Below are 27947 nucleotides of genomic sequence, written 5' to 3' on the forward strand. Positions count from 1 at the left end.
GGTATTAAAAGATCCCGAACACTTAAGTTTTTTTTTTCGTATTCTTTAATAAAAGGCGAAAAAATAATTTAATATAAATCTTATGAGCTAAAAAATTGAGATATGAAATTTTCTTCTCGTCCTATTTGGCACGAAAATATCACAAACAATTTCAAAGAAACTCATTGAAATAACTGTATATATCCATGAACATTGGCAACATGTTGTGATAAGCAACTTCTTCTTGGACTGTAAGTTAGCAGACAAACTGAAGGAAAAATGCTCATCTGTAGCTAGCATCCAGCAATGTTAGAATATTACAAGGCATCCCGGAGAAAATCCCAAGTACATGCGACGTTTTTTTTCTAGTCGAGGCTTGAAGTACAAGTACTAGCATTTCACTGAGTTCAACATTGTAATGAAAAAACACGAGAATATACAAACATAAAGCAACCAGCACACCATGTCACCATGGAGCTAACATCCTACGAAAAACGATAGAAAATAGATACCAGACAGGAAGGAAGAAGCTTAGAAAAGGCAATTGAAACACAACTATTTAGACAACATAAATCCATTTTTCACAAAGCACTTGGCCGACCACATAAGAACTCTAACCTTCCCCGACCACATAATAACCCAATTAAAAGAAATCTATTTAGCCCTCAATGAAATCCTTGTTTTGGGCAAGGCAATAACAACAAAACCTCTCCATCCAGCTAGTTTATGCATTCAAAGTCGGGATGAAGATCGTACACATACATACAGAACCATACAAACACATGACCATGAAATCTTAGAAAGTACGCGATGCCATTAATATACTAAGCATTAAAAGTAAATACAGAAAGTCATAAACACCATCAGAAAGCAATTTGTATATTCGCCACTCAAACAACGAACGATAATAAAAAAACAACAATACCTTTTATTTTATTACAATTCGAGCATCCAACCTGAAACCAATTGGCAACGGGTGGAGATGCCCGAGATCATTCAAACTATTTACGTAACACTTCAATTCTCGACATGGGATTCACACTCTCGAAACAATACCTGCTCCAAGAAGCAATATACTCTCAAAAATTTCAACTTGCTAATTTTGTAATAAACACAAAGAAAACTTGTCATTTTCTCACTAACCCTTTTCTGTTCATTTTCATTTTCACTATATTCCTAGTTAAACAAAACTATAAATCAAACCGAAAAACTATAATCAGCTCCTCTGACGAATCCAAATTTTGCATCATGTATATGTATTTACTTTAAGAATGATAAAAACATAAAAATTAAAACTAAAAACATGAATTTTGCTAAGAAATTAATATAAAACCAATGCATCTGAGAGAATTACAATCAAGTCAATACAAATTAACGAATAAATCTAAATGAATTAGAGTTCAATCCAATCAGAAACACAGCAAATAAGCATCACAAAGATTAAATTTAAACAAAAACCAAATAAAGCCATACAAAAGATTAAGAATTTATATTCGGATTGAAGAAAGAGATTACGTACCAACATGAATTCGGTCAAAGAAGAAAGAACTTTTTTATTTTCCGGGAAAATGAAATGACTCGGAAAGCAGAGAGAGAGAGACGTTAGGCCAGAAATGGGCCTAAATTGTATTGTGAAATCTGGGAAAGAATATGAGGCTTTAACGGTTTTTGTTTCGGGATGAACGGTGTTATTTTGCTGACGGGAACGGAAAGATGATTCGTATCGCCATTAAGTCGGCGTCAGCCCTGACGTGGTTTGTGCGCTTGGAATAAAATTGAGAGTCCAATAAAAAAATGGAAAATTGCAGAGACACAATCCTACATTAAATCCATGAATAAAATCGAACCAGTTTTTTCACAAATTCACTTTTTAGTACTGATGTATTACTACCCTCTATTTTCCTTAGAACTCAATTAAAACGCATAATCGTCACCAATGAATAATGCACTTTTTGAATAAGTGATGAAAGCTTGGTATAACGATTTGATTTACCAAAATTCGTTGGCACGTATTTTCTACTTTCAGGAAGACAAGACGTAGTAAAGGAAGTCATTTAGCGGTCATCATTCCACATCGGGAAACTAATTCCCACGTCAAAAAGTGGTCAAGTCAGTATACCAAAACTAACACAACTTTTTGAGAATCTAATCATCATTTAGAGACTAGAGACAACACAACTTCAACAACGAGCCCCATGCATTTCCATTTCTTTATTGATTGCTTATTCTCGGTGCATTAAATAAAATGCAATACTAGCTCATAAGTCAAAATTTGCTAAAATAAAATAAAATAAAATATCAGGTTTAAGTGGCCTGGTTAAAATCTTGCTGGGAAAAAACTGAATGGGAAAAACTCCATACTTAGGAGAAAAGGTAGCACATTTATAAAGTTATAATACAAATCAGTGAAAAGGGACCAAGCAAACATACCAATTGTTTACCCAAAAAAAAAAAGAAAAAAAGCAAATATAGGAATCCATGAGAATAAACGTTGGCCGAGAAATATCCAAGTTGTCGCCAATTGAAGGCCTCCCAAAGCAGCCACTCCTCAACCCCCAAAACCTTGACCCAAACCAAATATTGTGGATTACTTTACTTTACAAGAATAAACATGATTAATAATAATAATAATAATATTATTAATATTAAAACATTCCTCGAGAAAATGATACCTGGACCATCAGCTTCATATCTCCCTGCCATTTATCCGTATGGAAGGGATGTGGGATATTTTGTGCCAGTAGCGTCCTTTTCCTGGTTGGCATCTCTCTTTTAGCACTGGACACCCAATGATGACAAGTCTCTCTAGTGAAGGAGGCAGACCCTCATCTGCAATGGATGCTAGCTTTGGACAATTGGAGAGATACAGAGATTGAAGGGAGGTGAGGAATTGAAAGCCCTTGCTGCTCAGTTTCTTCAGATTCGGGAAGCCGTCTATATAGAGGCGAGTGAGAGATTTGGGGAAGAGCGTCTCCATCCGTACCATGTCGGGTGGAAACGACACCGTATCCGGGTCTTCTTCACCATCGATTACAAGAGAGGTGAGTCTGTGCAACCCCGACTCCAACTCCCACAATGACTTATAGCTCTTGACCTTATTAATTTCAAGAAACGTGAGGTTGGGAGGAAAAGTCAAACCTTCACGGTAGTCGATCCTCAATTCCTCAAGAGAGTTGAGATTGCGCATGTCTTCGGGCAACGCCTCCAATTTCTCGCATTCTCTGATCCAGATACATCTCAGGTTGGAGGGTCTTCTCCCCCCACTCAGTCTCGGGATGGAAACAAGACTTCCACATTCTTGAATATCTAGCTTTTGAAGATTGCTGAGGTGGCATAAGCCATCCGGTAAGGATTCCAGATCTTGGCAATTCCAGATCCTAATACTTTCAAGGCAGTGATTGGTGTTGTCGCTGAAGAACCCGTTCGGTGCTATTAAACCCAGTCGTTCACATTCCTCCTCATCTACTAATGATTTAAAACTTTTGCAATCTTCAATCCTTATTCTTCTGAGATTTTGGGGAATCTGGAATTTTGCAAAATATATCAACGAATGGCACGATATAATGTCGATGTCTTTAAGAGAAGGTGGCAGACCAACATCTGGAAAAGAAACTAGAGATGAACATTTGTATATGCGAAGCTCTTGAAGAGACGACAGCTGATTTAACCCTTTTGGTAGCTTCAAAAGATTTTCGCACTTAAACAACTCCAGACATTCAAGCTTGCACTCCAATATTTCCAATTGCAGCAACTCCTCTGCTTCTTCTCCCAATTTTCAACTAGACGAGAGTTGTCTTCAATTTCCAAACGGCCAAGACAAGTCAACCGCCGCAATAATCTACCCTCATTCTTCCATGAAGACGTCAGCTTCTCACACCCACTGATCTTCAAATCTCTAACCTTGCTTAATCCCTTCCTGAACAATTCCCCTGTTTGTAGAGACATCACCTCCGAAATGTTTGAAAGCCACAAGGACTCTAATAACTCAAACTCAACCTTAGCATCTGTATGCACCAATACTTTACAACCGTCAATGTTTATTTGACGAAGTTGTTTGTAGTTGGCAATCGAAACCGCCAATTCCTCACATTCAACAATTTCAAGTTCGGCTAACAAATCGAGGTTCTCTGGCAGCTTTCCTTCCAACTTGGAACATTTTTCGATTGAAAGCCTTTTCAGGCAAGGGAAAACACCACTTCCGTGATCCAGTTGGAAAGGAAGCCACACCTTCCAATGCTGCATATCCACAAACTCGAGAATCTCTAACAGCGGAAAAGCCAAGACACACTCGCCATAAAACTCAGCACCAACACTTTCCACTGCATTCATTCCTCTAATATAAAGCTCTTTGAGTTGAGGCAATTGTCCGAGAGGTGGCAACGATAAACAATTGTTACATTCCTCTAAGCGCACAAGCACCATATTAGAGAAGAAGGAACCTCCAACCCATGATGAAAATTCCTTGCCGGCATAACTCTTGATGGTGAGCTCCTTGATCTTTGTATGAGGCTGCAACATGTCAAGCACATCGGATTCAGTTTCTCCTGTGTCGCTTGAATGAGACCATTCTAGGACCAACGAATCAAGCCTCTCCTTGCATTTCAAGTTGGCCCTCCTGGCATCCTCGACATCAGTCACATTCTCCAATCTTGAGAGGCGCAATGTCCCTCGGAGCTGTGATAGGGGCCCTATCTCTCTTATCCCAGATTGATCACTACCTTCGCTCGCCACAAAAAGAGGCAGTGATTGTAGATTCGTCAATCGACCTAGTTGCGAAGGCATTCCTTCCAACGAAGATGCACCTGAGTTGTTGAGATGGCGCAACTTAATTAGATTGCTCAAGTCCGCAGGCAATGACTTCAATTTATAACAACCTTCCAATATCAACGTTTGCAAGTTGTAAAGAGTGCTTGTTGATTTAGGAAAACAGGTTATAGCTGTGTAGGAAAGGTCGAGATACCGTAGATATCTCAAATCACCAATTGAGTTTGGCAGCTCAGTTATTCCATAGCCATTAAAAGAGAGCACCCGCAAGTACTGCAATTTTGGCAATAAATCAAAGGTAACCTGACGAGACAAATTACGGCCCCAACTGGAATCTGAGAGTGAAAGTGGCAGGAATGTTCGCAAACGTTCAGCTTTTGGAAAGTCCTCAAATCTCATAACTCCATCAAATTGACCAGCAATGAAAGACGAATGGCGAGCCCTTCGAAAGCAAGTGCTTTGCAAGTTATCACCTTGCTTATCTTCCAATCTAAAACATATTTCACCTGCTGCCCATCGTGCTAAATCATTAACGAGGTCATGCATTACATATCGTGAATTGTTTTTGCTTGATTCTTGAAACAGCGACCTTGCTAATAGCTCTCGAAAGTAGTCGCGGCCCAAATCCTCCATTTGTTTATTGTCGTCATGTTTTTGTTGAATCAAACCCTCTGCCATCCACAAAAGGACGAGCTGCTTCTCCCCAAATTCATAGTCATTTGGAAGTATTGAGCAGTAGGCAAAACACATCTTCAAATGTGATGGAAGATAGTGATAGCTCAACTTTAGTACAGGAAGAAGGCCACTCTTATCTGCTAGATTCCATAATTTGTTGTCCAATATTTCTCCCCACTCTTCTTTTTCTTGGCGACGTAAAAGACCACCGAGAGTTCTTGCAGCTAATGGTAATCCACAACATTTTCCAACAATTTTCGTCCGAATTACCTCATAATTTACTGGTTTTCCGTTATTAATTTCCCCGAACGCGTGTCGCTCAAATATTTCCATACAATCATCATCTGCCATACAATCCAAATTATGAACTCCAGCGGCTCCCGTAATCTTTGCAACATTCCTGTCACGGGTTGTCACAATTATCTTGCTTCCTCCTGCTCCGACGCCAAAAGGGGATTGAAGTCTTGTCCAGAGATCGTATAGATCATAGTCATCTTTGTCCCATATATCATCTAAAACAATTAAAAACTTTTTTCCTCTTAATTGCTCACTCAAATCATGCTGCATTTTACTAAACTCCTCCACTTGAACGGGTTGGGATGTGATTGATTGAAGAATTGCCTTTGTCACTCGCACCACATCGAAGTCATCAGACACAGATACCCAGACCTTGAGCTCAAACTCCTTCATGGCATCATCTTTGTTGTTGAATACAAGTTGAGCAACTGTCGTCTTCCCAACTCCTGGCAGGCCAACTATAACAACTACACCAAAATTGACAGCACCTGCACGCTCGTATTTTCTGGACAACAATTCAATAATCTCCCCTTTGTCACCATCTCTTCCAACAAGAAGCTTTTCATCTAACACGTCTGAACTTGGTAGACTTCGCGATTCCTTAGCAGATGTCCCAGTATCTTTCAAACCAAACTCAACTTTCCGTGCAGATATGTCTTGCAACCGCTCCATAATCTTCTTCATTTCGGAGTTCATATCCCAATTGAATTTAATTTTGAAAAGTGAGTTCCGCACCTTGTTGCTCGCACTGACACGTCCCTCTATCATACGCTTCAACATTTGAGTGGCAAATTTGTCCAACATGTCTTCGACATCATAAGCCAGGTCTCTGAGATCATCGAGCCACAGTTTTACAAGATGGTCAGTCAGTTGTCTTTCCTCGGCGTCGCTCAGCACCGCTGCGATTGTAGATAACGTGGCCCTCCACTTGTCCAGCTTCTTTCCAACGCCCCGGAAGTTTCCAAAATAGTTGAGAACCTCGCGACGAGTCAACCTGTCGAGCAGCAACTGTAGAAACGCCGCAAGAAAAACCTCTCCGAGTGCCATGTTAAGAGCGAAGAGAACTCCAAGCAGTCGAAGAAATAGTGAATGAACCGTCCTTGAGCAATATTGAGGTGCAGAACTGCACAAATTAAGCGAAGAAACAAATGAATAAAAAGTAGTTCAAGTAAAATGAAAAAACAACTAATGTATTATTCAGTTGACTATTAAGAAATTACATTGGAAGCTGACTCCGTTCGGGAAGAGTAACAGTCAAAGACTAGTTTCTTGGAAAGTTGGAAGCTTGATCTGTTGGGGCTCAGAAATAGTCACAACTGCACAAATTAAAATGATGAGAAGTAATTATTGATGCCTGCGCAATCATATACAAAGTGAAATAATCAATTAATGGACTCCTAGTAAGCATTTCTAGAGGTGACAACCTGGGACTAGAGATGGCAACGGGATGGATTCAGATCAAGGTTGTCTACATCATAACCATCTCGCCAGGTATACAGTCCCTAATATAGTACTACCAAGTACTCTAATAACTTGATATTATATGTTCCAATAAAAAATAAATATGAGATGACATATATGGTATGTTTCATTTTGCTTTATTACTTAAAAGAGTAATGCTACAAAAACCACATGTTTATACTATAGTAGTGTATAAATATGAGATGATAAACTAATATAGTATAAATATGTGGTTTTTCTAGCATTACTCTTTAAGTAAAAAACCACAATAAAACATACCATATATGATTGCAAAAATCATATATTAGTATACATTATTTTTTCTTAAATTTTAACATGTTGAACAAATAAATGGGCAGTTTTGGGATTACCTTGCAATCCTACTTTTCAAGACTTGAACTTGCACGAATATTGGACATGATCTGTAGCAAGAAGCTGTTTCATGGGAGTCAATCAGGTCATGAGGGCACTTGTTTGCACTTATGAACAACAAATCCAGACTGAACGATGGAATAATTAAGCCTGAAAAGTGCACAAATTATATAGCTGGTTATTGATGAAATAATTAATTAAAAAACATACAAACTTGAAGAAAAATTAAATAAATAAATAATGGATTTGGCATATATAGTTGCAACAGGAACTTACTGCGTTGGAGTTTTCAGATGATGATGAAGATGAAGATGAAGGGACTTGTTTCCATAGATAATTAAAATCCACAGATCTGGACTGCTTTAGATCTCTTCAATTTGCTGCAATAATTAGGTGTTGAAAGACCATAACGAAGTCGTCTTCTTTGTGCCCAAAAGGAAAGTTAGATTCCTCTTTTTCCTCTCTTTATTTTTCGTGGGGTCATATTGTTTTATCATTTTGATTGCTTTCTTATCTCCTATGTCCTAGTTGTATTTTTCTTTTCAGTTTGAGAAAATTGTGTCAATTGTTTTTTAACTTTAATAGAAAGAGGGAACAAAATAGAGAAGAAAAAAGGGGATCATTTTTGTTTTTTCTTAATACTTTTCAAAATTAAAAAAAATATATTTAATATAAAAATTAACTAAAATTAGATAAAAGATACATGACAAAATTTAAAATAGATGATAAACGTACACCATAATTTATGTTGATGAGAAAAATGCACCTTTTGTCGTGAGCCACACAACTGGAAGGATAAGAAAGCAAAGTTGATAATTTGGCAGACCAGGAAACGCATGGCAATTGGCAAACATACCAAGGGCTCTTTATCCTACCGACGCCAGATTTTACCAAAGTTGCCAACCATGCGTCCTACTTCAGCTTTTTCAGCGTTTAGTCACAAGGGCTGTAAATCCACACTTATACTTACCATATGCCCAAGGTTTTTGTTTTAGTCAAATGCCTATTGAGCTTTGCATAATTCATCATTTTGATTTATGAGATTTTAAATTTCTAAGGTTGTTCATCGTTAATCATTTTGATAATTATGTGAAATATTTCCATTAAATAAGAATAAAATGATAAAAATACCTTTAATTTTTGTCATATCATTTTGGCATATTGTTTATTAAATTAGGGGTATTTTTGTCATTTTGATTCTTATTTAACATAATGTTTCACGGAATGACCAAAATGATTGATGGTAGACAATCTTAGAGACCACTACTATTGATTTCAAATCTCAGATACCAAAGTGATAAGTTATGCAAATCTCAGAAACTATTTTGGTTAAAAAGCCTATTCCATGAATAGATGTTTAAGAAATGAAAATTGAGTAATATTTATGATGGAGTGAAGTATTATAAGTGGTGGATTGCCACTATATTTTGAGTTCAAATCCTAGTTCTTCTCATAATTTAGATGAATTTAATGTAGATCATTTATCGTTTGTCATTTTGTTTTGATAGAATCTTGGTGGTACAAGGAATTTTTTTGATATAAGAAAATTAAACTTTGTTAGAGAACGACATAAACTTTACTTCTCGTTAAAAAAAGATACATAAATAAAAAAATATGAGACAAAGCCTCTCTAAAACAAAACATAAAAGATATGAAGCTGCAAAACAAACAAATTTTAAAAGAATTAGGATTGCAATTGTGTCAGAATTCCACCAACATCACATGCTAGAAAAGTTGCATTCCACTATCCCCATGACAGACCACAAGCAAGAAAAGTTAATAAGTTGCATTCTTTCTAGAATCACTTGTCTAGTTTATCATTGAGTCAAATTTCAAATATAACACAATAAAGCGTGATGAGAAACTTAGCATCAAAGAAAAAAAATTAGAAAAACTTTTATGTTTTGAATAATTGATTCATGTACCTAATCTCAAGTGTAATGGTATTAAAACGAGTATACTGTTATCATGATATCACTTATTCGAGAAAATTAGTCATAGACTTACTGTAAATATCTTTTGACAAATTGTGGCACTTTTGATTTAGCTTTGTAAAGCTGCTTTTTTAATTAAATTTATAACATATGTGGGGGTTAGTAGTGCCCTTCGTTTATCTATAAAAGGGGGCAACAATGCAGCAGCTACCTTAACACAACACAAAGGACAAGAAGACAAAGTTGATCATTCGGCAGACCAGGAAAACGCATGGCAATTGTTATTCATGTTTTGAATGACTCTGTATAGTCTGAAGTATTACGGCCACCAAGAATTTTTATAGAGCAAGTAAACTATCATTTTGATATCACATTGCTTGAATAATACAAGGGTAATTAATCAAAATAGACACGTTTTGACAAATTGTATCTGTGAAAAGTTATATGGTGCCCTTCATTAATCAGAAAGGGGGTGAAATATGAGCTAACTCAATTGACAATTTTTAAACTTTGAGCTTACCTAATTGGAAGTTTGTCACTTTGAGCTTAAGCAATTGGAAGTTTGCTACACCAACTAGTATAGGGCCTCATATCGGACGGAATGATGTCTAAGCGTCCTCTTAGACATATTCAAGCCGATATGAGGCCCTATACTAGTTGGTGTAGCAAATTTGTGGTGGAGATAGTATCACATCATTCCGTTGATGTCTCGCTCAAGTTTTGCATTTAAACACATTACATCGATTTATTCATGAACTGGTTTTTTTTTTTTTACAAATTATAGGATAATTTATACTAAGTTCATCTAAACTACAAAGATGGGTGGAAATTCGAACTTAGGTGCAAAAAAATGATCACACCACTGTAGTCAACTTAACTTAAACCAAGTATGCAGCCTTTTAAGTGCAAATTTTGTAATCTAACCTAATATGGACTTCTCTATACGAGTCGTGTAGCAAAGTCATACATGTTTCAAGAGTTGCAAACTTTTATGTTTGGAAAAAAAGTATATGATTCGGTGTTCAATCCTTTGGTGTATGATCGTGAATAAGCAAATTGACCAAAAGAGGAAGAATAAAGGCAATAAAGATTGCTTTATGAGAAGAGAATGCTTGAATGGAATACTTGGGTATTTCATTGATACGTGAAGGAGAAAGATATACAGTTGATATGCACAATTGACTCCATAGAAATTGGAGTTGACTTCCAAACTAGGCAAATACATAAAAAAGCTAAGTAAACAAATAATTAGGGATTTGTTCTGATTGAGATCTCATTGATTTGTCAAAACTCCCCCTCAAGTTGGTGCATATATATCACTCATGCCCAACTTGTCCAAGAAACTTGAAAACTTATGACTTGAAACAGCTTTTGTGAGAATATCTGCCAACTGATCCTCCGTTCTAATTGATGGTACTTCAATTATTTTTCCTTTTTTTCCTTGATAAAGAATCTATCAACTTCAACATGCTTCGTTCTATCGTGTTGTACCGGATTATGTGCAATGTCACGGGCGGCTTTATTATCACAAAATAATTTCATAGGCTGATCATTTTTAATCCCCAAATCCTGCAGTAGAAGTTTTAGCCACAAAATTTCACAAATTCCAAGGGCCATTCCTCTGTATTCGGCTTCTGCACTCGAACAGGCAACCACATTCTGCTTCTTACTCCTCCATGTAACCAAGTTACCCCCAACAAATGTAAAGTAACCTAATGTTGAGCGCCTATCATTAACTGAACCTGCCCAATCTGCATCAGTATAACCTTAAACTCCAAGATGGTTATTTCTTTTAAACAAAATCCATTTCCCTGGACTTCCCTTTAAATATCGCAAAATCCTCATCACTGCATTCATATGTTGTTCTCCGAGATCATGCATGTATTGACTCACAACACTTAAGGGATAAGCAAAGTCCGGTCTTGTGTGTGCTAAGTACATTAAATGGCCTACTAACCTCTGGTATCTCCCTTTGTCAACTGGTACTTGATTTGGATCAACACAAAGCTTTAATCATTCCTCTAATGGTGTAGATACTGGCTAACAAGCTGACATGCCGGTTTCATGCATCAAATCAATAATGTACTTTCTCTGAGACAAGAAAATTCCTGAATTGCTTCTCGATACCTCAATCTTTAAAAAATATTTCAGGGATCCAAGGTCTTTCATCTCAAATTCAGTAAACAAGTATCTTTGTAAGGCCGCACGTTCTTCTGGATCATTTTTTATTACCACCATATCATCTACATACACAATAAGTGCAGTAAGCTTCACATTTCATCTTTTACCAAATGCTCTCATTGACTTTGTGAATCGTCCAAACCATGCTTGAGTGGATTGCTTCAAACCATATGAAGATTTCTTCAACCTATACACCTTCCTTTTGTATTTATCTGGAGTATTACATCCTGGTGGAAGATCCATATAAATCTCTTATGTCAAATCTCCATGTAAGAAAGCATTCTTCACATCGAATTGCTGTAAGGGCCAATTGAGATTTGCAACCAAGGACAACAAAACTTGAAATATGTTAATCTTGGCCACAAGTGCAAATGTATCTGTATAGTCGATTCCATATTTTTGAGTGTACCATTTTGCTACTAGTCTTGCCTTGAAGCGATCCACCGTCCCATCAGCTTTATACTTCACAGTATAAACCCATTTGCATCCCACAGGTTTCTTACCAGTTGGCAAGTATGTGATCTCCCAAGTAGCATTCTTCTTCAAAGACTTCAACTTTTTATTCATTGTTGCTTGCCAACGTGGATCAGCTAAAGCCTCCTGCACATTGTTAAGAATAGATACAGTAGATAATTGATACACAAATGACTTATTTGAGTTTGACAGGTGACTGGTAGACACATAATTACTTAACAGATATAACACATTGGACTCAGGGTTGGGCTTATTCACCAAATACCTAGTTTTGCACTTAGGATCAGCTTCGTAAGTGGGTTTAGGAATACCTCGGTTGACACGGTTAGGGAGACAACATGGTGGTGGTGGTGGTGGTGCATCTGAAATTGAAGGCGATTGATTATGGTTATTGGGGCTCAAAGATGGTGAGGCCAACTGTGAGGGTAGCGAGGAAACTGGTGGTGCAGACGTTGGTAGTGAGCTATTCGGCGACGTAGGCTCATCTATTTCAAGGTTTTCAACATTATTTTCATGTGAATGATCATCACTTGTCTCCAATGAATTACCACTTAATTCCAAGTCATTCACATTACTTTCATGTGAATGATCACCACTTGTCTCCGAGACATCACCACTTGAATCCAAATCATCCACAATAACTATATCCAGAATACTATAATCAAGAGTTTGAACTTCTGTCTGATTCTCCGCCTGAAGTGAAGACTCAACGTTGACATAGTACATATCATTCTCATGAAATGCAACATCCACAGTGACGAACAACTTTTTCGTTGGAGGGTGATAACATCGGTATCCCTTTTGATGTGATGCATACCCCACAAACACACATCGCAAGGCTCGAGGTTCAAGCTTACTCCTCTGCTGCTTTATGAAGATGAACGAATGCCACACAATCGAACACGTGAGGTGGGAGATTGGGAACTGCAGGAGCATCGACATGGGAGGCAAGAACCTGAAACGGTGTCTGAAAATTAACCGATCGAGATGGAACACAATTAATGAGATATGCAGCTGAAGTGAGAGCTTCTCCCCAATAGGATAACGGAAAACGAGCCTCAAGCAAGGAAGCACGAACAACTTCCAGAAGCTGACGGTTCATACGTTCTGCAATCCCATTTTGTGGAGGAGTGTTTGGACATGTAGATTAATGAACAATACCATGATGATCAAGAAATGCATGAAGCTCATTGTTCACATACTCACCGCCATTATCACTCCTGAGAACCTGTTTTTTGTAACTTATATTGTACTCGCACCATTTTGTGAAATCGTTGAAACAAAGAAGTAACTTCATTTTTGGACTTCATCAAACAAACCCAAGTCATACGTGTGCAATCATCAATAAAAGTAACGAACCAATGAGCCCCACCAAATGTGGCAGTTTTAGATGGTCCCCAAACATCATAATGAATTATCATAAAAGGAACATAACTTTTAGTCATACTGGGCGGAAACGAAGTACGATGACTTTTAGCCAGTTCACAAATACCACATTTAAAGTTAGAAACATCATGCTTAACAAACAAGCTAGGAAACAACCTCCGTAAATAACCGAAAGAAGCATGTCCAAGTCGACGATGCCATAACCAAACCTCTAAAGCTTTATTCTTCTCCCCCTAAGATCCTTCCACTACAAGAGCTTGAGTCAACATTCCGGTACTGTTTGATGTCAGCTCCTCCAAGTAATAGAGTTTGCCCTTCCTAATACCATAACCAATCGTTTTGCAAGTCCGAATATCCTTGAAAACACAAAAAGAAGGCCAAAAAATCACAAAGCAATGTAGGGCGACAGTGAGTTGAGCAACTGATAATAAATTATAGTCAAGAGAAGGAACAACAAGTACGGAATCAAGATTAAAGGTATCGGAAAGGGAGACAGTGCCTTCCCTAATAATGGGGACAACATTACCATTGACAACACTCACGACAATTTTGGTGGATGGTTTTAGGGTTTATACCTATCTAGAAGCACAAGTCATATGTTCAATAGTACCAGAATCAATTATTCATATATTATTCGTAACAAATACAGAAACCTTTAAAGCATTACCATCGTTATATGTAAACTCAGAAGCTACCTTGTTTTTTGCAATCAGTGCACGAGTGGACTACCATTGCTCTGGATGAATTTGGTGCGACGTGTATGTGTAATGATAAGGTCGAAACTTCCAAACAAAGGTCCTATAAGACAAACAGTGACAAAAGTCAACAAATTTCATTTTTTTCTTTCTTTTTTTCCTGTTTTCTTGCTTCCTCCCCTTTTTCTATTTTTTTTTTCTTTTTTTCTTCTTTCTTTACTTCTTCACCCGTCCATCCTCATTTTCTTTTCTTCAAACAGCAAGTTTTTTCCCTTTTTTTCGCAACAGCACAGCAATCCTTTTTTCCTATTTCGCAACAGTAAGCTTTTTCCTGCTGTTCTTCAATCAGCAACAAGTGGGTCAGAGTCTGGGTTCAATCGAATCTGGGCACGCAAAACAGATTCGCAGGTCGAAATCTAGGACAAATTTCAGGCAGCGGGTTGAATCTCAGTTCGTGGTGGTGGATGCAGGGAGCGGCTCGGTGAACTCGGATCAGCAACGACGGCGCACTGCACAACTGGGTGCGTGGCTGGTAGTTCGGGTTCTCAGGTCAGCAACGATGGCGTCGCTCGCTGGTCGGACGGTGCTGCACAAGTTTTCTGCGCGGCTGGTAGTTATGGTTTTCCGTACAGAGCACGGTCTCGTCTCCCTTTTTTTTTTTTTTTTTTTTTGTGTGTTTTTTCTCAAAACCTAGGCTCTGGTGCCAAGAAGAGAATGCTTGAATGGAATAGTTGTGTATTTCATTGATACGTGAAGGAGAAATATATACAGTTGATATGCACAATCGACTCCATAGAAATTGGAGTTGACTTCCCAACTAGGCAAATACATAAAAAAGCTAAGTAAACAAATAATTAGGGATTTGTTCTGATTGAGATCTCATTGATTTGTCAACAATATATACATACCCTTACAAAACCCCAATACCAAAATACATATATTTCTAGCATTCACTTATCATCCTTGAGGACAATGAGGTTAAAACTAAAACCAGTGGCAGGCGAAGTGGCGGTGCCAAAGAAACAAGAAAGCAGCAGGAGATGCTGACCAAATTACTCAATAGCTAAGGCAATTGGCCTTCTGCCAATGGAACTTGTTACTCTTCTCAACTACAATCAGTCGGGAAATTATCTGAGATAAGAATTACATTTCGGCTTGAAAGGGTGTCGCCTGCTCAAGAAACTGTTCACAAATAGACTTTGAAAATAGGCAACGAGAAACAAAAACCAATTATTACTAGTATTTTGGTTTTGATAGGCAGTAACTAAAGGCATTTTACATTTTGCGGAAGGAAAATAGCTCCTTTAACAACCAAACTGCCAGCACAAATGTAGTTTAGAGCACGGAAAGGAAAATGGAGAATAAAGGTAATCATTACCTCTTCTTTGTGAAAACTGTATTTAGCCAGAATAATTCCTTTCATTGATAGAATGCTCAATATATACAATACCTTTCCTTGTACAACAAGAAGACCTAGAAACTAGGAATACGATAACAGAAAGTATCTACAAATCAATTAAATAAAACATTCCTATCTAGTTACATTGACTTTCTAACACTCCCCCTCAAGTTGGAGAGTGGATGTCAAGAACTCCCAACTTGCCCAACATGGATGAAAATTTTTCTTTGCCTAAGGCCTTTGTAAATATGTCTGCCAATTGTTGAGAAGAACTGACATATCGAGTAGCTATAGAGCCGTCTAAAATCTTGTCCCGAACGAAATGGCAATCCATCTCTATGTGACGTGTTCTCTCATGAAAGACAGGATTAGCATCAATATGCAATGCTGCCTGGTTATCACAAGACATAATGGCAGGTCCTGAAATGGGTACATGCAAATCTGTTAACAAATACCGTAACCAAATGAGCTCGCAACATGTTCCAGCCATAGCCCTATATTCGGCTTCAGCACTAGAAAGTGAGACCGTTTTCTGCCTCTTAGTCCTCCACGAAATCAACGAATTCCCCAAGAATATACAATACCCAGTCGTAGAACGTCGAGTTATCGGACAACCAGCCCAATCCGAATCACAAAAGGCTCTCAAAGTTAACTTATTATCTGACTGAAAATATAAGCCCTGACCTGGTGCAGACTTCAAATACCGCACAATTCGAAGTGCTGCATCCATATGTGGTTGACGCGGTTGATGCATAAAACGGCTGAGTACATGCACGGAGTATGTGATGTCTGGTCTAGTAACGGTAAGATAAATCAACCGTCCAACCAATCTTCGATACAAAGATGGGTCTTTGAGTAATTCACCTTTATCTAAAAGTTTGTTTTCCTCCATTGGAAATCCTACTGGTTTTGCACCCAAAAGGCCGCAATCCTTGATTATTTCAAGGGCATACTTTCTTTGTGAAATACATAGTCCTCTTTTTGAACGAGAAACTTCAATACCCAGAAAATATTTCAGATTGCCAAGATCCTTAATACGAAAGCGAGTATGAAGAAACCGTTTGAGAGCATTAATGGTATCTAAATTGTTGCCCGTAATAATAATATCATCAACGTAAATCAACAAAGCTGTGAAGGATGTACCGTTCTTTTGGGTGAAGAGAGAATAATTTTCTTTGGACTGAGTAAAACCAGCGGCAAGGATAGCTTCTGTGAATTTTGCAAACCACTGTCGAGAGGCTTGCTTGAGACCATATAAGGACTTGTTGAGGCGGCATACAAGGTTCTCCCCCTGACGTCGAAGACCAGGAGGATGGGACATGTAAATTTCTTCCTGAAGGTCGCCATGAAGAAAGGCATTATGAACATCAAATTGTTGAAGAGACCACCCTTGACCAGCGGCAAGAGCAAGTAGACAGCGAACTGTGATCATTTTGGCGGTGGGAGAGAAAGTGTCATGATAATCAATCCCCTCGGCTTGAGTGAATCCTTTGGCCACTAAACGAGCTTTGTAACGCTCGATAGAACCATCAGCATTATGCTTGATTTTGTAGACCCACCGACAATCAATGGGACGCTTGCCGGGAGGAAGCGGAGTAAGAGTCCAGGTATTGTTGGAAGAAAGTGCCTCAAGTTCGGAATCCATAGCTGCGCGCCAATGAGGGTCTTGAAGAGCCTCTGCAAAAGAAGAAGGTTCTACACTTCGACTAATGTGAGCAACAAAAGAAAGATGCAATGGTGAATATCTGTGATAGGAAATAGAATTACAAATGGGATAACGAGTACCTTTGGTGGAACCGGATGACGAAGGCGACGAAGATTGGAGTGGGGGCAGCATCACCTGCGAGCAAACGTAGTCACGGAGACGAACATTGGGCTCCTTGTGACGTGTGGAAAAACGGGTGGGTTGAGTAGAAATAGGAAGGTCAGGGGTGGGGTCCGTGGGGGGGGGTCTGTGAGGGGGTGAAAGGTGGGAGGATGTGAGGATGAGTCAGGCGGTGGGGATGGGTCAAGCGGTGGGTCAAGCGGTGTGGAAGTGTGGGGGACAATATCTAGTGGAGTAGTGGTGGAATGGTCAAGGGTGATGGGATCAAGTGGGATGGGTAAAGGTGTGGAATGAGGTAAATCGGATAAGGGAGGGGAGGGTGCAACGGTGGTGGATGGATCAAAAGGAAATGTGTCTTCAAGAAAAATAACATCCCGATTGGTGAAAATTTTATGTGTCTCAAGATCATAAAGCTTATAAGCCTTTTGACCTGGGGGATAACCAAGAAAAACACATCGATGAGCCCTCGGAGAGAACTTGGAGGAAGGATGGACAGACGTGGCATAGGTAAGACAACCGAAAACACGCATATGGGAATAAGAAGGTGGTTTGTTGTATAGTATCTCAAATGGTGATTTTCTGGAAAGTAATGGTGTAGGGAGACGGTTTATGAGATAAGTGGCGGTGAGAATACACTCCCCCCAAAACTTAACTGGTAAATGAGACTGAAAACGCAAAGCTCGGGCAGTTTCTAGGATGTGGCGATGCTTGCGTTCTACAACACCATTTTGTTGTGGTGTGTAAACACAAGAGTGTTGATAAATGATCCCATTGTCAGAGAAGAAATCCCGCATGGAATAAAATTCACCCCCATTATCGACTCTAATTTGTTTGATTTTGGCGTGAAATTGAGTTTTGAGGGTAGGTTGTGTTTCATGTTTGTGTCGCATTAAGAAAACCCAGGTGAAACGAGAAAAATCATCAACGATAGTTAAGAAATAATGAGCACCAGTAAGGGAGGCAGTCTTATGAGGACCCCAAATGTCACAATGCAAAAGTTCAAAAAAACTAGAAGTTGAAATGGAGCTACGACTAAAAGGTTGGCGAGTTTGTTTCGCCAACAGACAAACATGACAACGATGACTGGAATCAAAAGGGAAATTTAAGGTTTTATTTGCTAAATATTGTAGACGCCCAAGAGAAGGATGCCCCCGACGGCGGTGCCAAAGGTCAGCAGAAACGGTAATGAGGTGACAGGAGGGTCGGTTTTGCAGAGAGGAAGTAGAAGCCAACGCCACAAGGTAATAGAGATTGCCCCGTCGCTTACCAGCACCAATCGTCACCTTCGAAATCAAGTCCTGTAAAATGCACCAAGAGGGAAAAAAAGTCACTGAACAATGTAACCCATCTGTAATTTTTCCAACAGATAATAAATCAACTTGGAAAGAAGGCACGCATAGAACATCTTTCAATTGTAGTAAATCACTTAATTGAATATTGCCAATCGAAGTAATAGAAGCCTTCTCTCCGCTAGGCAGTGAGACAGGCGGCAAAGTGGTATTGTTAATGGAATTTGTCAATAAACTAGACGAGCAAGTGATGTGATCCGTTGCTCTGCTGTCGATGATTCATCGACCGGGAACAAGCGGAAACAAACCTGAGGGTGGTGGAGAAGTAAGAGCGGCATGGGCTTGTGATGCTTCATTCGCAGCTTGTGGTTTGTCATTCTTGGAAGTCAAGGCAGAAAAGATGTCTGCATATTGTTTCTCGGACAGGTTGGGCACAGCAGCTTGAAGATCCTTGATGGTGGGAGTAGAAGCAACGTGATAAGCAGAAGAACTTCCACGAGAGAAGCCGCTGCCACCACCATTTTGTTTGGAGTTGCGTGTCTTGTTGGGATTGTGACGGGGATGATCCGGTGGATAACCATTCTTCTGCCAACAAGTCTCAACGGTATGATACTTAGCGTCGCAGTAAGAGCAGTGAAGAGGAGGTCGACTGTTGCTGCTGGTCTGCGACTGTTGGTGCTGTTTCTTGTAAGATTGCTGCTGATGGCGAACCGCCATGGCTGCTGGTTCAGTTAGACTGCGGGATCCAGTGCCTAACTCCCGTTATTTTTCTTCTTGGATGATCGAGGAAGACGTTTGTCGGTAGGAGGGAAGTGGATTCATTAATAGGATTTGTCCACGAATAGCACTGTAAGACTCATTCAATCCCATGAAGAACTGCATAAGTCTATTGGTTTCATGTTGTGCGCCACAAGTGCAGATTGTTGAAGAACTATAGGATGCTAACTCATCCCAATGACCCTTCAATTTTGTGTAATAAACAGCCACAGATTGTTGGCCTTGGGTGAGAGAGGCAATCTCTCTTTGAAGCTGAAAAATTCGTGGAGCATTGCTTTGAGAAAATCTTTCCCGAAGATCTTCCCAAACTTCATAGGCTGTCTTCAAGTAAAGAATTGAATATGAAATATCAGATTCAATGGAATTGATGATCCATGCAAGTAGCATGTTATTGCACCTCTGCCATGCGGCGTAAGCATCGGGTTGCTTTGTTTCAGATGGCATGTTCACCTTGCCGTTAATAAAACCAATTTTGTTCTTGGCACCTAAAGAAATCTCCATAGCTCGGCACCAAGTGTTGTAGTTGTCCCCAGTCAATTTTTTGGAGACTAAAATCAAACCAGGATGATCTGAAGGATGAAGAAAATAAGGGTCGGCAAAACTCTCGCCGTCGCCCTTCTTGATAATGGTGTTGTCGCTGTCAGCCATGGAGAAGGAGGAAAACGAACGAAAAAAAGGTTCTGGTGGTTTCGGCGGAGAAAAGAGCTAGGGTTTGGAACCTGCTCTGATACCATGTGAAAACTGTATTTAGCCAGAATAATTCCTTTCATTGATAGAATGCTCAATATATACAATACCTTTCCATGTACAACAAGAAGACCTAGAAACTAGGAATACGATAACAGAAAGTATCAATTACAAATCAATTAAATAAAACATTCCTATCTAGTTACATTGACTTTCTAACATTCTTGACCAGAAGCACTTGTTACTGAAGAATATACTGAATAGAGTTTATCGCATTCTGCTGTTGTTTAATTGATGGTTTTGGGGCAAGCGGACTGCAAATGAGCATATTGGAACTTAGTCCAGCAGTATCTTAAAATTGACTAGTCGAAAATGCCAAAGCAATAGCTACTAAGACCATGGCTTTAAACCATAAAAGTACCTTCAGAGATGCAGCAAAAGCTTTCTGTGGGGAAGATCGTCGCTGGGTCTGCTCTATTCTGGCAAGAAACGGCAAAAGCCAGGCAGTTTTTACTGTACAAAACAAGAACCAAACAACAGATTATTTTAGAGCCCAGCCGAGTTGACAGTTTCAAAGGGTACACCTATGGCTTTTGCTAAATACATATCACCGAGATGACTGTGATGCTCCATAAATTTGAAGATCTAAACCATATTTCATATATAACAATTGAAAAACATACCTTGACCATGAAGGAATAAATTTACCATTTGGTATGACATTGTCATCATCGTCATTTTCATCGTCTGATTCTTTATATGGAGAGATGTCATAAGACTGCTCTTGACTTGTAATGCCAATTGAATTCTCCATTTCTCCATTTCTCTATCTGAATTCTGTATTCATGTTCTCTCTGCTGTCTACGTGCTTCAACACGCATTCTTTTTCTTTCCTTCACCTTCCTTTCTTTGTCTTCCCTTTGTCCCTTCTTTGATGCCATATCAGCCTCTTTTTTCTTCCTCTCTTCTTTCTTTTTTTTCCTGCAGCTCCAACTGCTTCATATTCTCCTGCTCCACTCTTTACCGCTCAAGTTTCAAGGCTTCCTTCTTCATCTTGCGTTCATTCTCTTTCTATTCTGCAAGACGCTTTGCAGCTTCAGCTGCCTCTAGGGCCTTCACTTTGATGTCCCTCTTCCCTGCAAGAAAGCACAAATAGGTCAAAATACTGAATCAAGTCATTTGAGAAAAAGAAGAAACAAAGAAAAGAAAAATATCCCAGAATGCTCACATTCACAATGATACAATTAAAAAACAAATGAATCACTATCAAACTCCTTATGACAAGTTGAAGCCACCTATTAAATATTTATGGAGGATAATAAGGCAACTCAATTTTCATGGGACTTTCAAATATGCACTTTAATTTTTTCTCGATGATCCCAGACATGCATTACTAATCAAATCCAAGGATTGGCCATGTGGAGATCCAAATGGTCCCCTCAAGATCAAATCATTTCCTGCATTTCTTTTCCACCTCACCAGATTCCCAGTTTTCCAAGTCCTCTACCTCCAAGGCCAGGAAATCATATTCAAATTCAACAAAACTATCCTGCTCACTCAACTCGATCTGAGATCCCACGGGCTCCAAATACACTAGTGTTGCAAGGAACGCGAGAGAAGAAAGACATGAAAATATTGGAAAAATATTAAGATTCTGATAAATATTAAAAAAATTACTAAACCAACCTCATGAAAGTTGTGGAATACTATGAAAGAATATGAAACACATGAAAGAATTTTTCTAATTATTTTAGCCGTTGGATTTAAATTTGGTCAGTTAAATCTTTTAATTTTCTCCTTATGTACATGTAATCTTTTTATCTATAGAATTTAACAAAATAAAGCGAAACTAACCAATAGATATAGTAGAAGAAATGCGAAAAAGGAGAAAACAAAAAGGAAAGAATGTTTTTATTCTTTATCGTTAGATTTAATCATATTTGATCTTATCCGTTGGATTCAATGAATTTATAAATATAAAATTAAAAGAAAAACACACATATTTGGTGGGCCAACCCACTAAATTATGAATTAAATTTGCCCTAAAACTCATATCTGCCTCAAGAGTTGAAGCCACTTGGTATAGGTTTGGAATCTAAAATTTAAGTTTTACTCTAAGAGTTAGAATAGATCTTGCATGAAAGATGACAATAATAATAATAATAATAATAATAAAACATTCCTTGAGAAGATGATACCTGGACCTAGAGAATGGGATCGAATCGACCATCAGCTTCAAATCATCTTAAAATCTATATCTGTATGGAAGGGATGTGGGATATTTTGTGCCAGTAGCATCCTTTTCTTGGTTGACATCTCTCTTTTAGCACAGGACACCCAGCGATCCAAAGTTGCGTAAGTGAAGGAGGCAGACCCTCCTCTGGAATGGATGCTAGCTTTGGACAATTCCAGAGTTGAAGAGATTGAAGGGAGGTGAGGAATTGAAAGCCCTTGCTGCTCAGTTTCTTCAGATTCAGGAAGCTATGTATTGCGAGACGAGTGAGAGATTTGGGGAGGAGTGTCTCCATGCGGATCATGTCGGGTGGAAACGACACCATATCCGGGTCATCGCCATAGATCCCCAACTTGCTAAGAGAGGTGAGTCTGTGCAACCCCCACTCCAACTCCCACAATGACTTACAACTCTTGACCTTCCGAATTACAAGATATGTGAGGTTGGGAGGAAATGTCAAACCTTCACGGTAGTCGATTTTCAATTCCTCAAGAGAGTTGAGATTGTGCATGTCTTCGGGCAACGCCTCCAATTTGTCGCAATAGGTGATGGAGATATCTCTCAGGTTGGAGGGTCTTCTCCCCCCACTCAGTCTCGGGATGGAAACAAGACTTCCACATTCTTGAATGTGTAGCTTTTGAAGATTGCTGAGGTGGCATAAACCATCCGGTAAGGATTTCAGATTTTCACACTTCCATATCCTAAAATATACAAGACAGTAATTAGTGTTGTCGCAGAAGAACCCATCCTGTGCGATTCGCTCCAGTTGTTCACATCTGCATGTCTGAAGGTGTTTAAGCGTCCTGAGAAGCTGGCCACTCAATGATAACGACATCAGAGATTCACATCTATCGATAAACAAGTGCTCAAGACAACTATGAGAATAAGACGACCAAGAAGAACCAACAGCCTCCTCATCTACTAGTGATTTCAAATTTTTGCACTCTCTTATCTCTATTCTTCTGAGATTTTGGGGAATCTGGAATTTTGCAAGATATATCAATGAATCGCACAATGCCACCTCGATGTCTTTAAGAGAAGGTGGCAGACCAACATCTGGGAAAGAAACTAGACGTGAACATTCGTGTATGCCAAGCTTTTGAAGAGATGACAACTGATTTAACCCTTTTGGTACCTTCAAAAGATTTTCACACTTGTTTAACTCCAAACATTCAATCCTGCACTCCAATATTTGCAATTCCTCTGCTTCTTTTCCCAATTCTTCAACAAGAGGAGAGTTGTCTTCAACTTCCAAACGGCCAAGAGAAGTCAACTGCTGCAATAATCTACCCTCATTCTTCAATGAAGACGTCACCTCCTCACATCCATTAATCTTCAAATCTCTAACCTTGGTTAATCCCTTGTTGAACAATTCCCCTGTTTGCAGAGACATCACCTCTGAAATGCTTGAAAGCCACAAGGACTCTAATAACTCAAACTCAACCTTAGCAGCTGTATGCACCAACACTTCACAACCGTCAATGTTTAATTGACGAAGTTGTTTGTAGTTGGCAGTCGAAACCACTAATTTTTCACATTCAACAATTTCAAGCTTAGCTAAAGAATTGAGGTTCTCTGGCAGCTTACCCTCCAGTTTAGAACATTGTTTTACTAAGAGTGTTTTCAGGTAAGGGAAAACACCACTTCCGTGATCCAGTTGGAAAGGAAGCCATTCTTTCCAATGCTGCATTTCCACAAACTCAAGAGTCTCTAATACCTGAAAAGGCAAGTTACGCTCTCCATAAAACTCAGCACCAACACTTTCCACTGCATTCATTCCTCTAATATAAAGTTCTTTGAGTAGAGGCAATTGTCCGAGCGGTGGCAACGACAAACAATTGTTACATTCCTCTAAGCGCACAAGCACCATATTAGAGAACAAATTACCTCCAACCCATGATGAAAATTCCTTTCCGGCATAACTCTGGATGGTGAGCTCCTTGATCTTTCTATGAGGCTCTAACATGTCAAGCACAGCAGATTCCATTTCTCTTGTGTCGCTTGGATGAGACCATTTTAGGACCAACGAATCAAGCTTCACCTTGTATTTTAAGTTGGCCCTCTGAGCATCCTCGACATCAGTCACATTCTCCAATCTTGAGATGCACAATGTCCCTCGGAGATGCGATAGAGGCCCTATCTCTCTTATTCCTGATTGATCACTTCTCCCACTGACCACAAAATTAGGCAAAGATTGGAGATTCACCAATCTACCTAGTTTTGGAGGCATTCCTTCCAACCAAGATACATCTGAGTTGTTGAGATGGCGCAAATTAATTAGATTACTTATGTCTACAGGCAATGACTTCAAATAGGAACAGCGTTCCAATATCAATGTCTGCAAGTTGTAAAGAGTACTTATCGATTTAGGCAAACTAGTTATAGCTGTGTAGGAAAGGTCAAGATACCGTAGATATCTCAAATCACCAATTGAGTTTGGCAGCTCAGTTATTCTATAGCCATTAAAAGAAAGCACCCGCAAGTACTGCAATTTTGCCAATAAATCAGAAGTGACCTGATGGCTTAAATAATTGTAGCCAGAACCCTTTCTTAGTGGCAAGAAGGTTCGCAGACACTTCACTTCAGAAAATGCCTCAAATCTTTTAGCCCCATCATAGTGACCCATAAAGTAAGACGAATGGCGTGCCTTTGGAAAGCATCGAAGTTGTACACCATCATCATTTTGCTTATCTTCCAATCTAAAACAAATATCTCCAGCTGCCCATCGTGCTAAATCACCAATGACGTCATGCATCACATATTTTGAAGTATTTTTGGTTGACTTTTGAAACAATGACCTAGATACGAGCTCTCGAAAATAATCAGCACCTAAATCTTCAATTTGCTTATTATCTTCTGGTCGAGAAAGAATCAAACCCTCGGCCATCCACAGAAGGATCATTTGCACATCCCCGAATTCATAGTCATTTGGAAGTATTGAGCAATAGGCAAAGCATCTTTTCAAATGTGAAGGAAGATAAAAGTAACTTAGTCTCAACACGGGAAGTATGTCATGCTCATTTGAGAGACTCCACAACTTGTTGTTCAATATTTCTTCCCATTCGTCTATTTCTTTACGAAGTAGAACACCACCGAGGGTACTCGCGGCCAAAGGCAATCCCCTACACTTTGCAACAATTTTCTCCTTAAGTAACTCGTAATTTGGCGGTTTGTCGTTAGAATTTAAGAATGCATGCTGCTCAAATACTTGCAAACAAAAATGATTTTCCATAGGCACCAAATTGTGAACCAGCGTGGCAGCTCCCATCATTTTTGAAACATCTGTATCACGTGTTGTCACAACTATCTTGCTTCCTTGTGCTCCATCACGAAAAGGGGACTGCAGCTTCATCCATTCTCTGTAGCTACACGTTTTCCAAACATCGTCTAAAACAATTAAAAACTTCTTCCCAGCTAACTCCTTATGCAGATCATCTTGAACCTTATTGTGATCTTCTGTGGTACATTGTCGAGATGTGATTGATTCAAGAATTTGCTTTGTCACTCTTTGAAGGTTGAAGTCGTCAGATACACACACCCAAACGGCTGGTTGAAACATTTGGGTTGCAACAATATCTTTGAGTACTTGTCCGGCAAGTGTTGTCTTTCCGACTCCAGCCATACCAACAATTGCAACTACATCGAAATTGACAGCACGATGCTCTTGCTTTGACAGCAGCTCAACAATCTTCCTTTTGTACTCTGCCCTTCCAATCACAGGTCCATCTGGTAGACTAGAACTAGGCGATATGTGTTGATGTGCCCTTGTAGTCAACGTCCCAGTATCAATTTTCAAACTAAGCTGGTCTTTTCTTTCAGATATCTCTTGTAATCGCTCAGTAATCTTCTGTATTTCCAAGTTCATTTTGAAGTTGAAAACACGATGAGGAATCGATTTCCATGCTTTGCTTGTTGTGATGGAATGAGCATGTTGTAGCTGACGTTTCAACATTTTAGTATGATATTTATCCAACACGTCTTCCGCATCAAAAGCCAAATCCCTGAGATCATCGAGCCAGAGCTTCAGTGCGTTGCTCTCAGCCGTCAGTTGCCTTTCCTCCGCGTCATTCAGCACTGCTCCAATTGCAGACAAGGTGGCACTCCACTTCTTCAGTTTCTGATCGATGCCCTTTACGAGTCCAAAGTACTTGAAGACCTCGCGTTGTGCCAACTTGTCAACCAGCACTTGGAGGAATGCCACAAGAAAAGTGTCTGCCGCCATAGTTTCTTGAATTGGAAGTTTGATCTGTTAAGCAATACCAATCAAGACTCACAAGTAGTCATAGCTGCACAATTAAAACAGATGAAACTAATTATTGTATACAAATTTATGCAATTCCATAACCGTCCAACCGGCTACACAGGGGCTCAATCGGGTATGTTAAAAATCATATGCTTTTTACATGTTAAAATCTTAAAGTAGGACTCTACAAGTTACAGAACTCAGAAACTCGCATGGATATAGGAGCGGATGTGTAGCAAGAACTTACATGGAAGTCGTCAGATCACGAGGAGAGGATACTTGCGTCCGAGGATCAGATTTCAGTTGAAGTTGAAAACTTTAGTGCAATTAACAAAGTGTTGAACATGAAACCATATATATATTCAGCTGCAATTAAGATGAAGGAAATGAAATAAATAACGAATAAATAATGGATTTCCCATATAGATATAGTTGGAAGAAGAACTTACTGCATCAATTGAAGTTTTCAGATGATCATGAAGATGAAGGGACTTGTTTCCATCGAACTCATCTGATCGCTTATGAAAGTCAACGAATCCAGATTCCAGACCACAAAAGACTTAGAGCTCTGCAATAATTCAATTTGCTATGCTAATTCCTTTTACCATCGTTTAGTCACAAGGGGCTGTAACTAATCTCCACGCTTTACTTACCATATCCTGAATAGATGTTTAAGGAATGAAAACTGAGCAGGATTTTCATGATGGAGTGAAATATCACAAATTGTGGGTTATCTTGGGATAAGGTTTTTCTCTTCAAACTATCGTGTTTTGGGTCTAAATTCTTCTCCGTTTTCATAATTTAGATGAATTTTGGGTAGATTATTTTTCATTTGTCATTTTGTTCTGGTAGAACCTTGGTGGGACAAGGAAATTTTATTAAAATGAAAAAAAAAAAGTTACACCAAATGAAAGAATGACATAAAATTTACTTATCTTGATAACGAAAATACACAAAAAAAAAATGACATATGACCAAACGCCTCTAAAACAAAACTTAGACGATAAGAAGCTACAAAACAAACAATTTTTTTAAAAGAATTAGGTTTGCAATTGTATCAGTATTCCACCAACAGAACACGCTAGAAAAGTTGCAATTCCAGAATCCCCACGACAATCCACAAACAAGAAAAGTTAGAAACTTGTATTAGACATGGGCACGGGCCGGGTTGGACCCAAATTTGAAGGAACTGGACCAAACCTGCTTAAAAAAAAAACATGACGGGCCAGTTAAGGCCGGGTACACGGGTCCTCTGTCCCTTTTTTTTTTTGGGAAA

The 27947-nt window shown here is 39.0% G+C and overlaps 1 protein-coding gene and 1 pseudogene across 4 annotated transcripts; both read right to left on the reverse strand.

Annotated features, from left to right (window-relative positions):
* Positions 1-2039: 2039 nt before the first annotated feature.
* Positions 2040-7860, reverse strand: LOC137742126 (putative disease resistance RPP13-like protein 1; annotated as a pseudogene).
* A 266-nt stretch (positions 7861-8126) lies between these two features.
* LOC137742124 (putative disease resistance RPP13-like protein 1) lies at positions 8127-27419 on the reverse strand. 4 transcript variants are annotated; one of them, XM_068481882.1, is made up of 5 exons: positions 27121-27419; positions 26919-27037; positions 22394-26714; positions 20879-21331; positions 8127-8494 (listed from the first exon to the last, which is right to left on the reverse strand). In XM_068481882.1, the coding sequence occupies exon 3, from the start codon at positions 26648-26650 to the stop codon at positions 22448-22450; it is 4203 nt and encodes a 1400-aa protein (XP_068337983.1). In that variant the 5' UTR covers positions 26651-26714; positions 26919-27037; positions 27121-27419; the 3' UTR covers positions 8127-8494; positions 20879-21331; positions 22394-22447. The 4 variants fall into 4 exon arrangements, with proteins under 4 accessions (XP_068337983.1, XP_068337985.1, XP_068337982.1 ...); XM_068481884.1 differs by lacking the exon at positions 8127-8494 and adding an exon at positions 20598-20708 and having other exon boundaries at positions 22394-26674; XM_068481881.1 differs by lacking the exon at positions 8127-8494 and adding an exon at positions 20598-20708.
* Between the last annotated feature and the right edge of the window lie 528 nt (positions 27420-27947).

The sequence above is a fragment of the Pyrus communis genome, chromosome 8 (assembly GCF_963583255.1).
Source record: "Pyrus communis chromosome 8, drPyrComm1.1, whole genome shotgun sequence".
In the NCBI taxonomy this organism is placed as follows: domain Eukaryota; kingdom Viridiplantae; phylum Streptophyta; class Magnoliopsida; order Rosales; family Rosaceae; genus Pyrus; species Pyrus communis.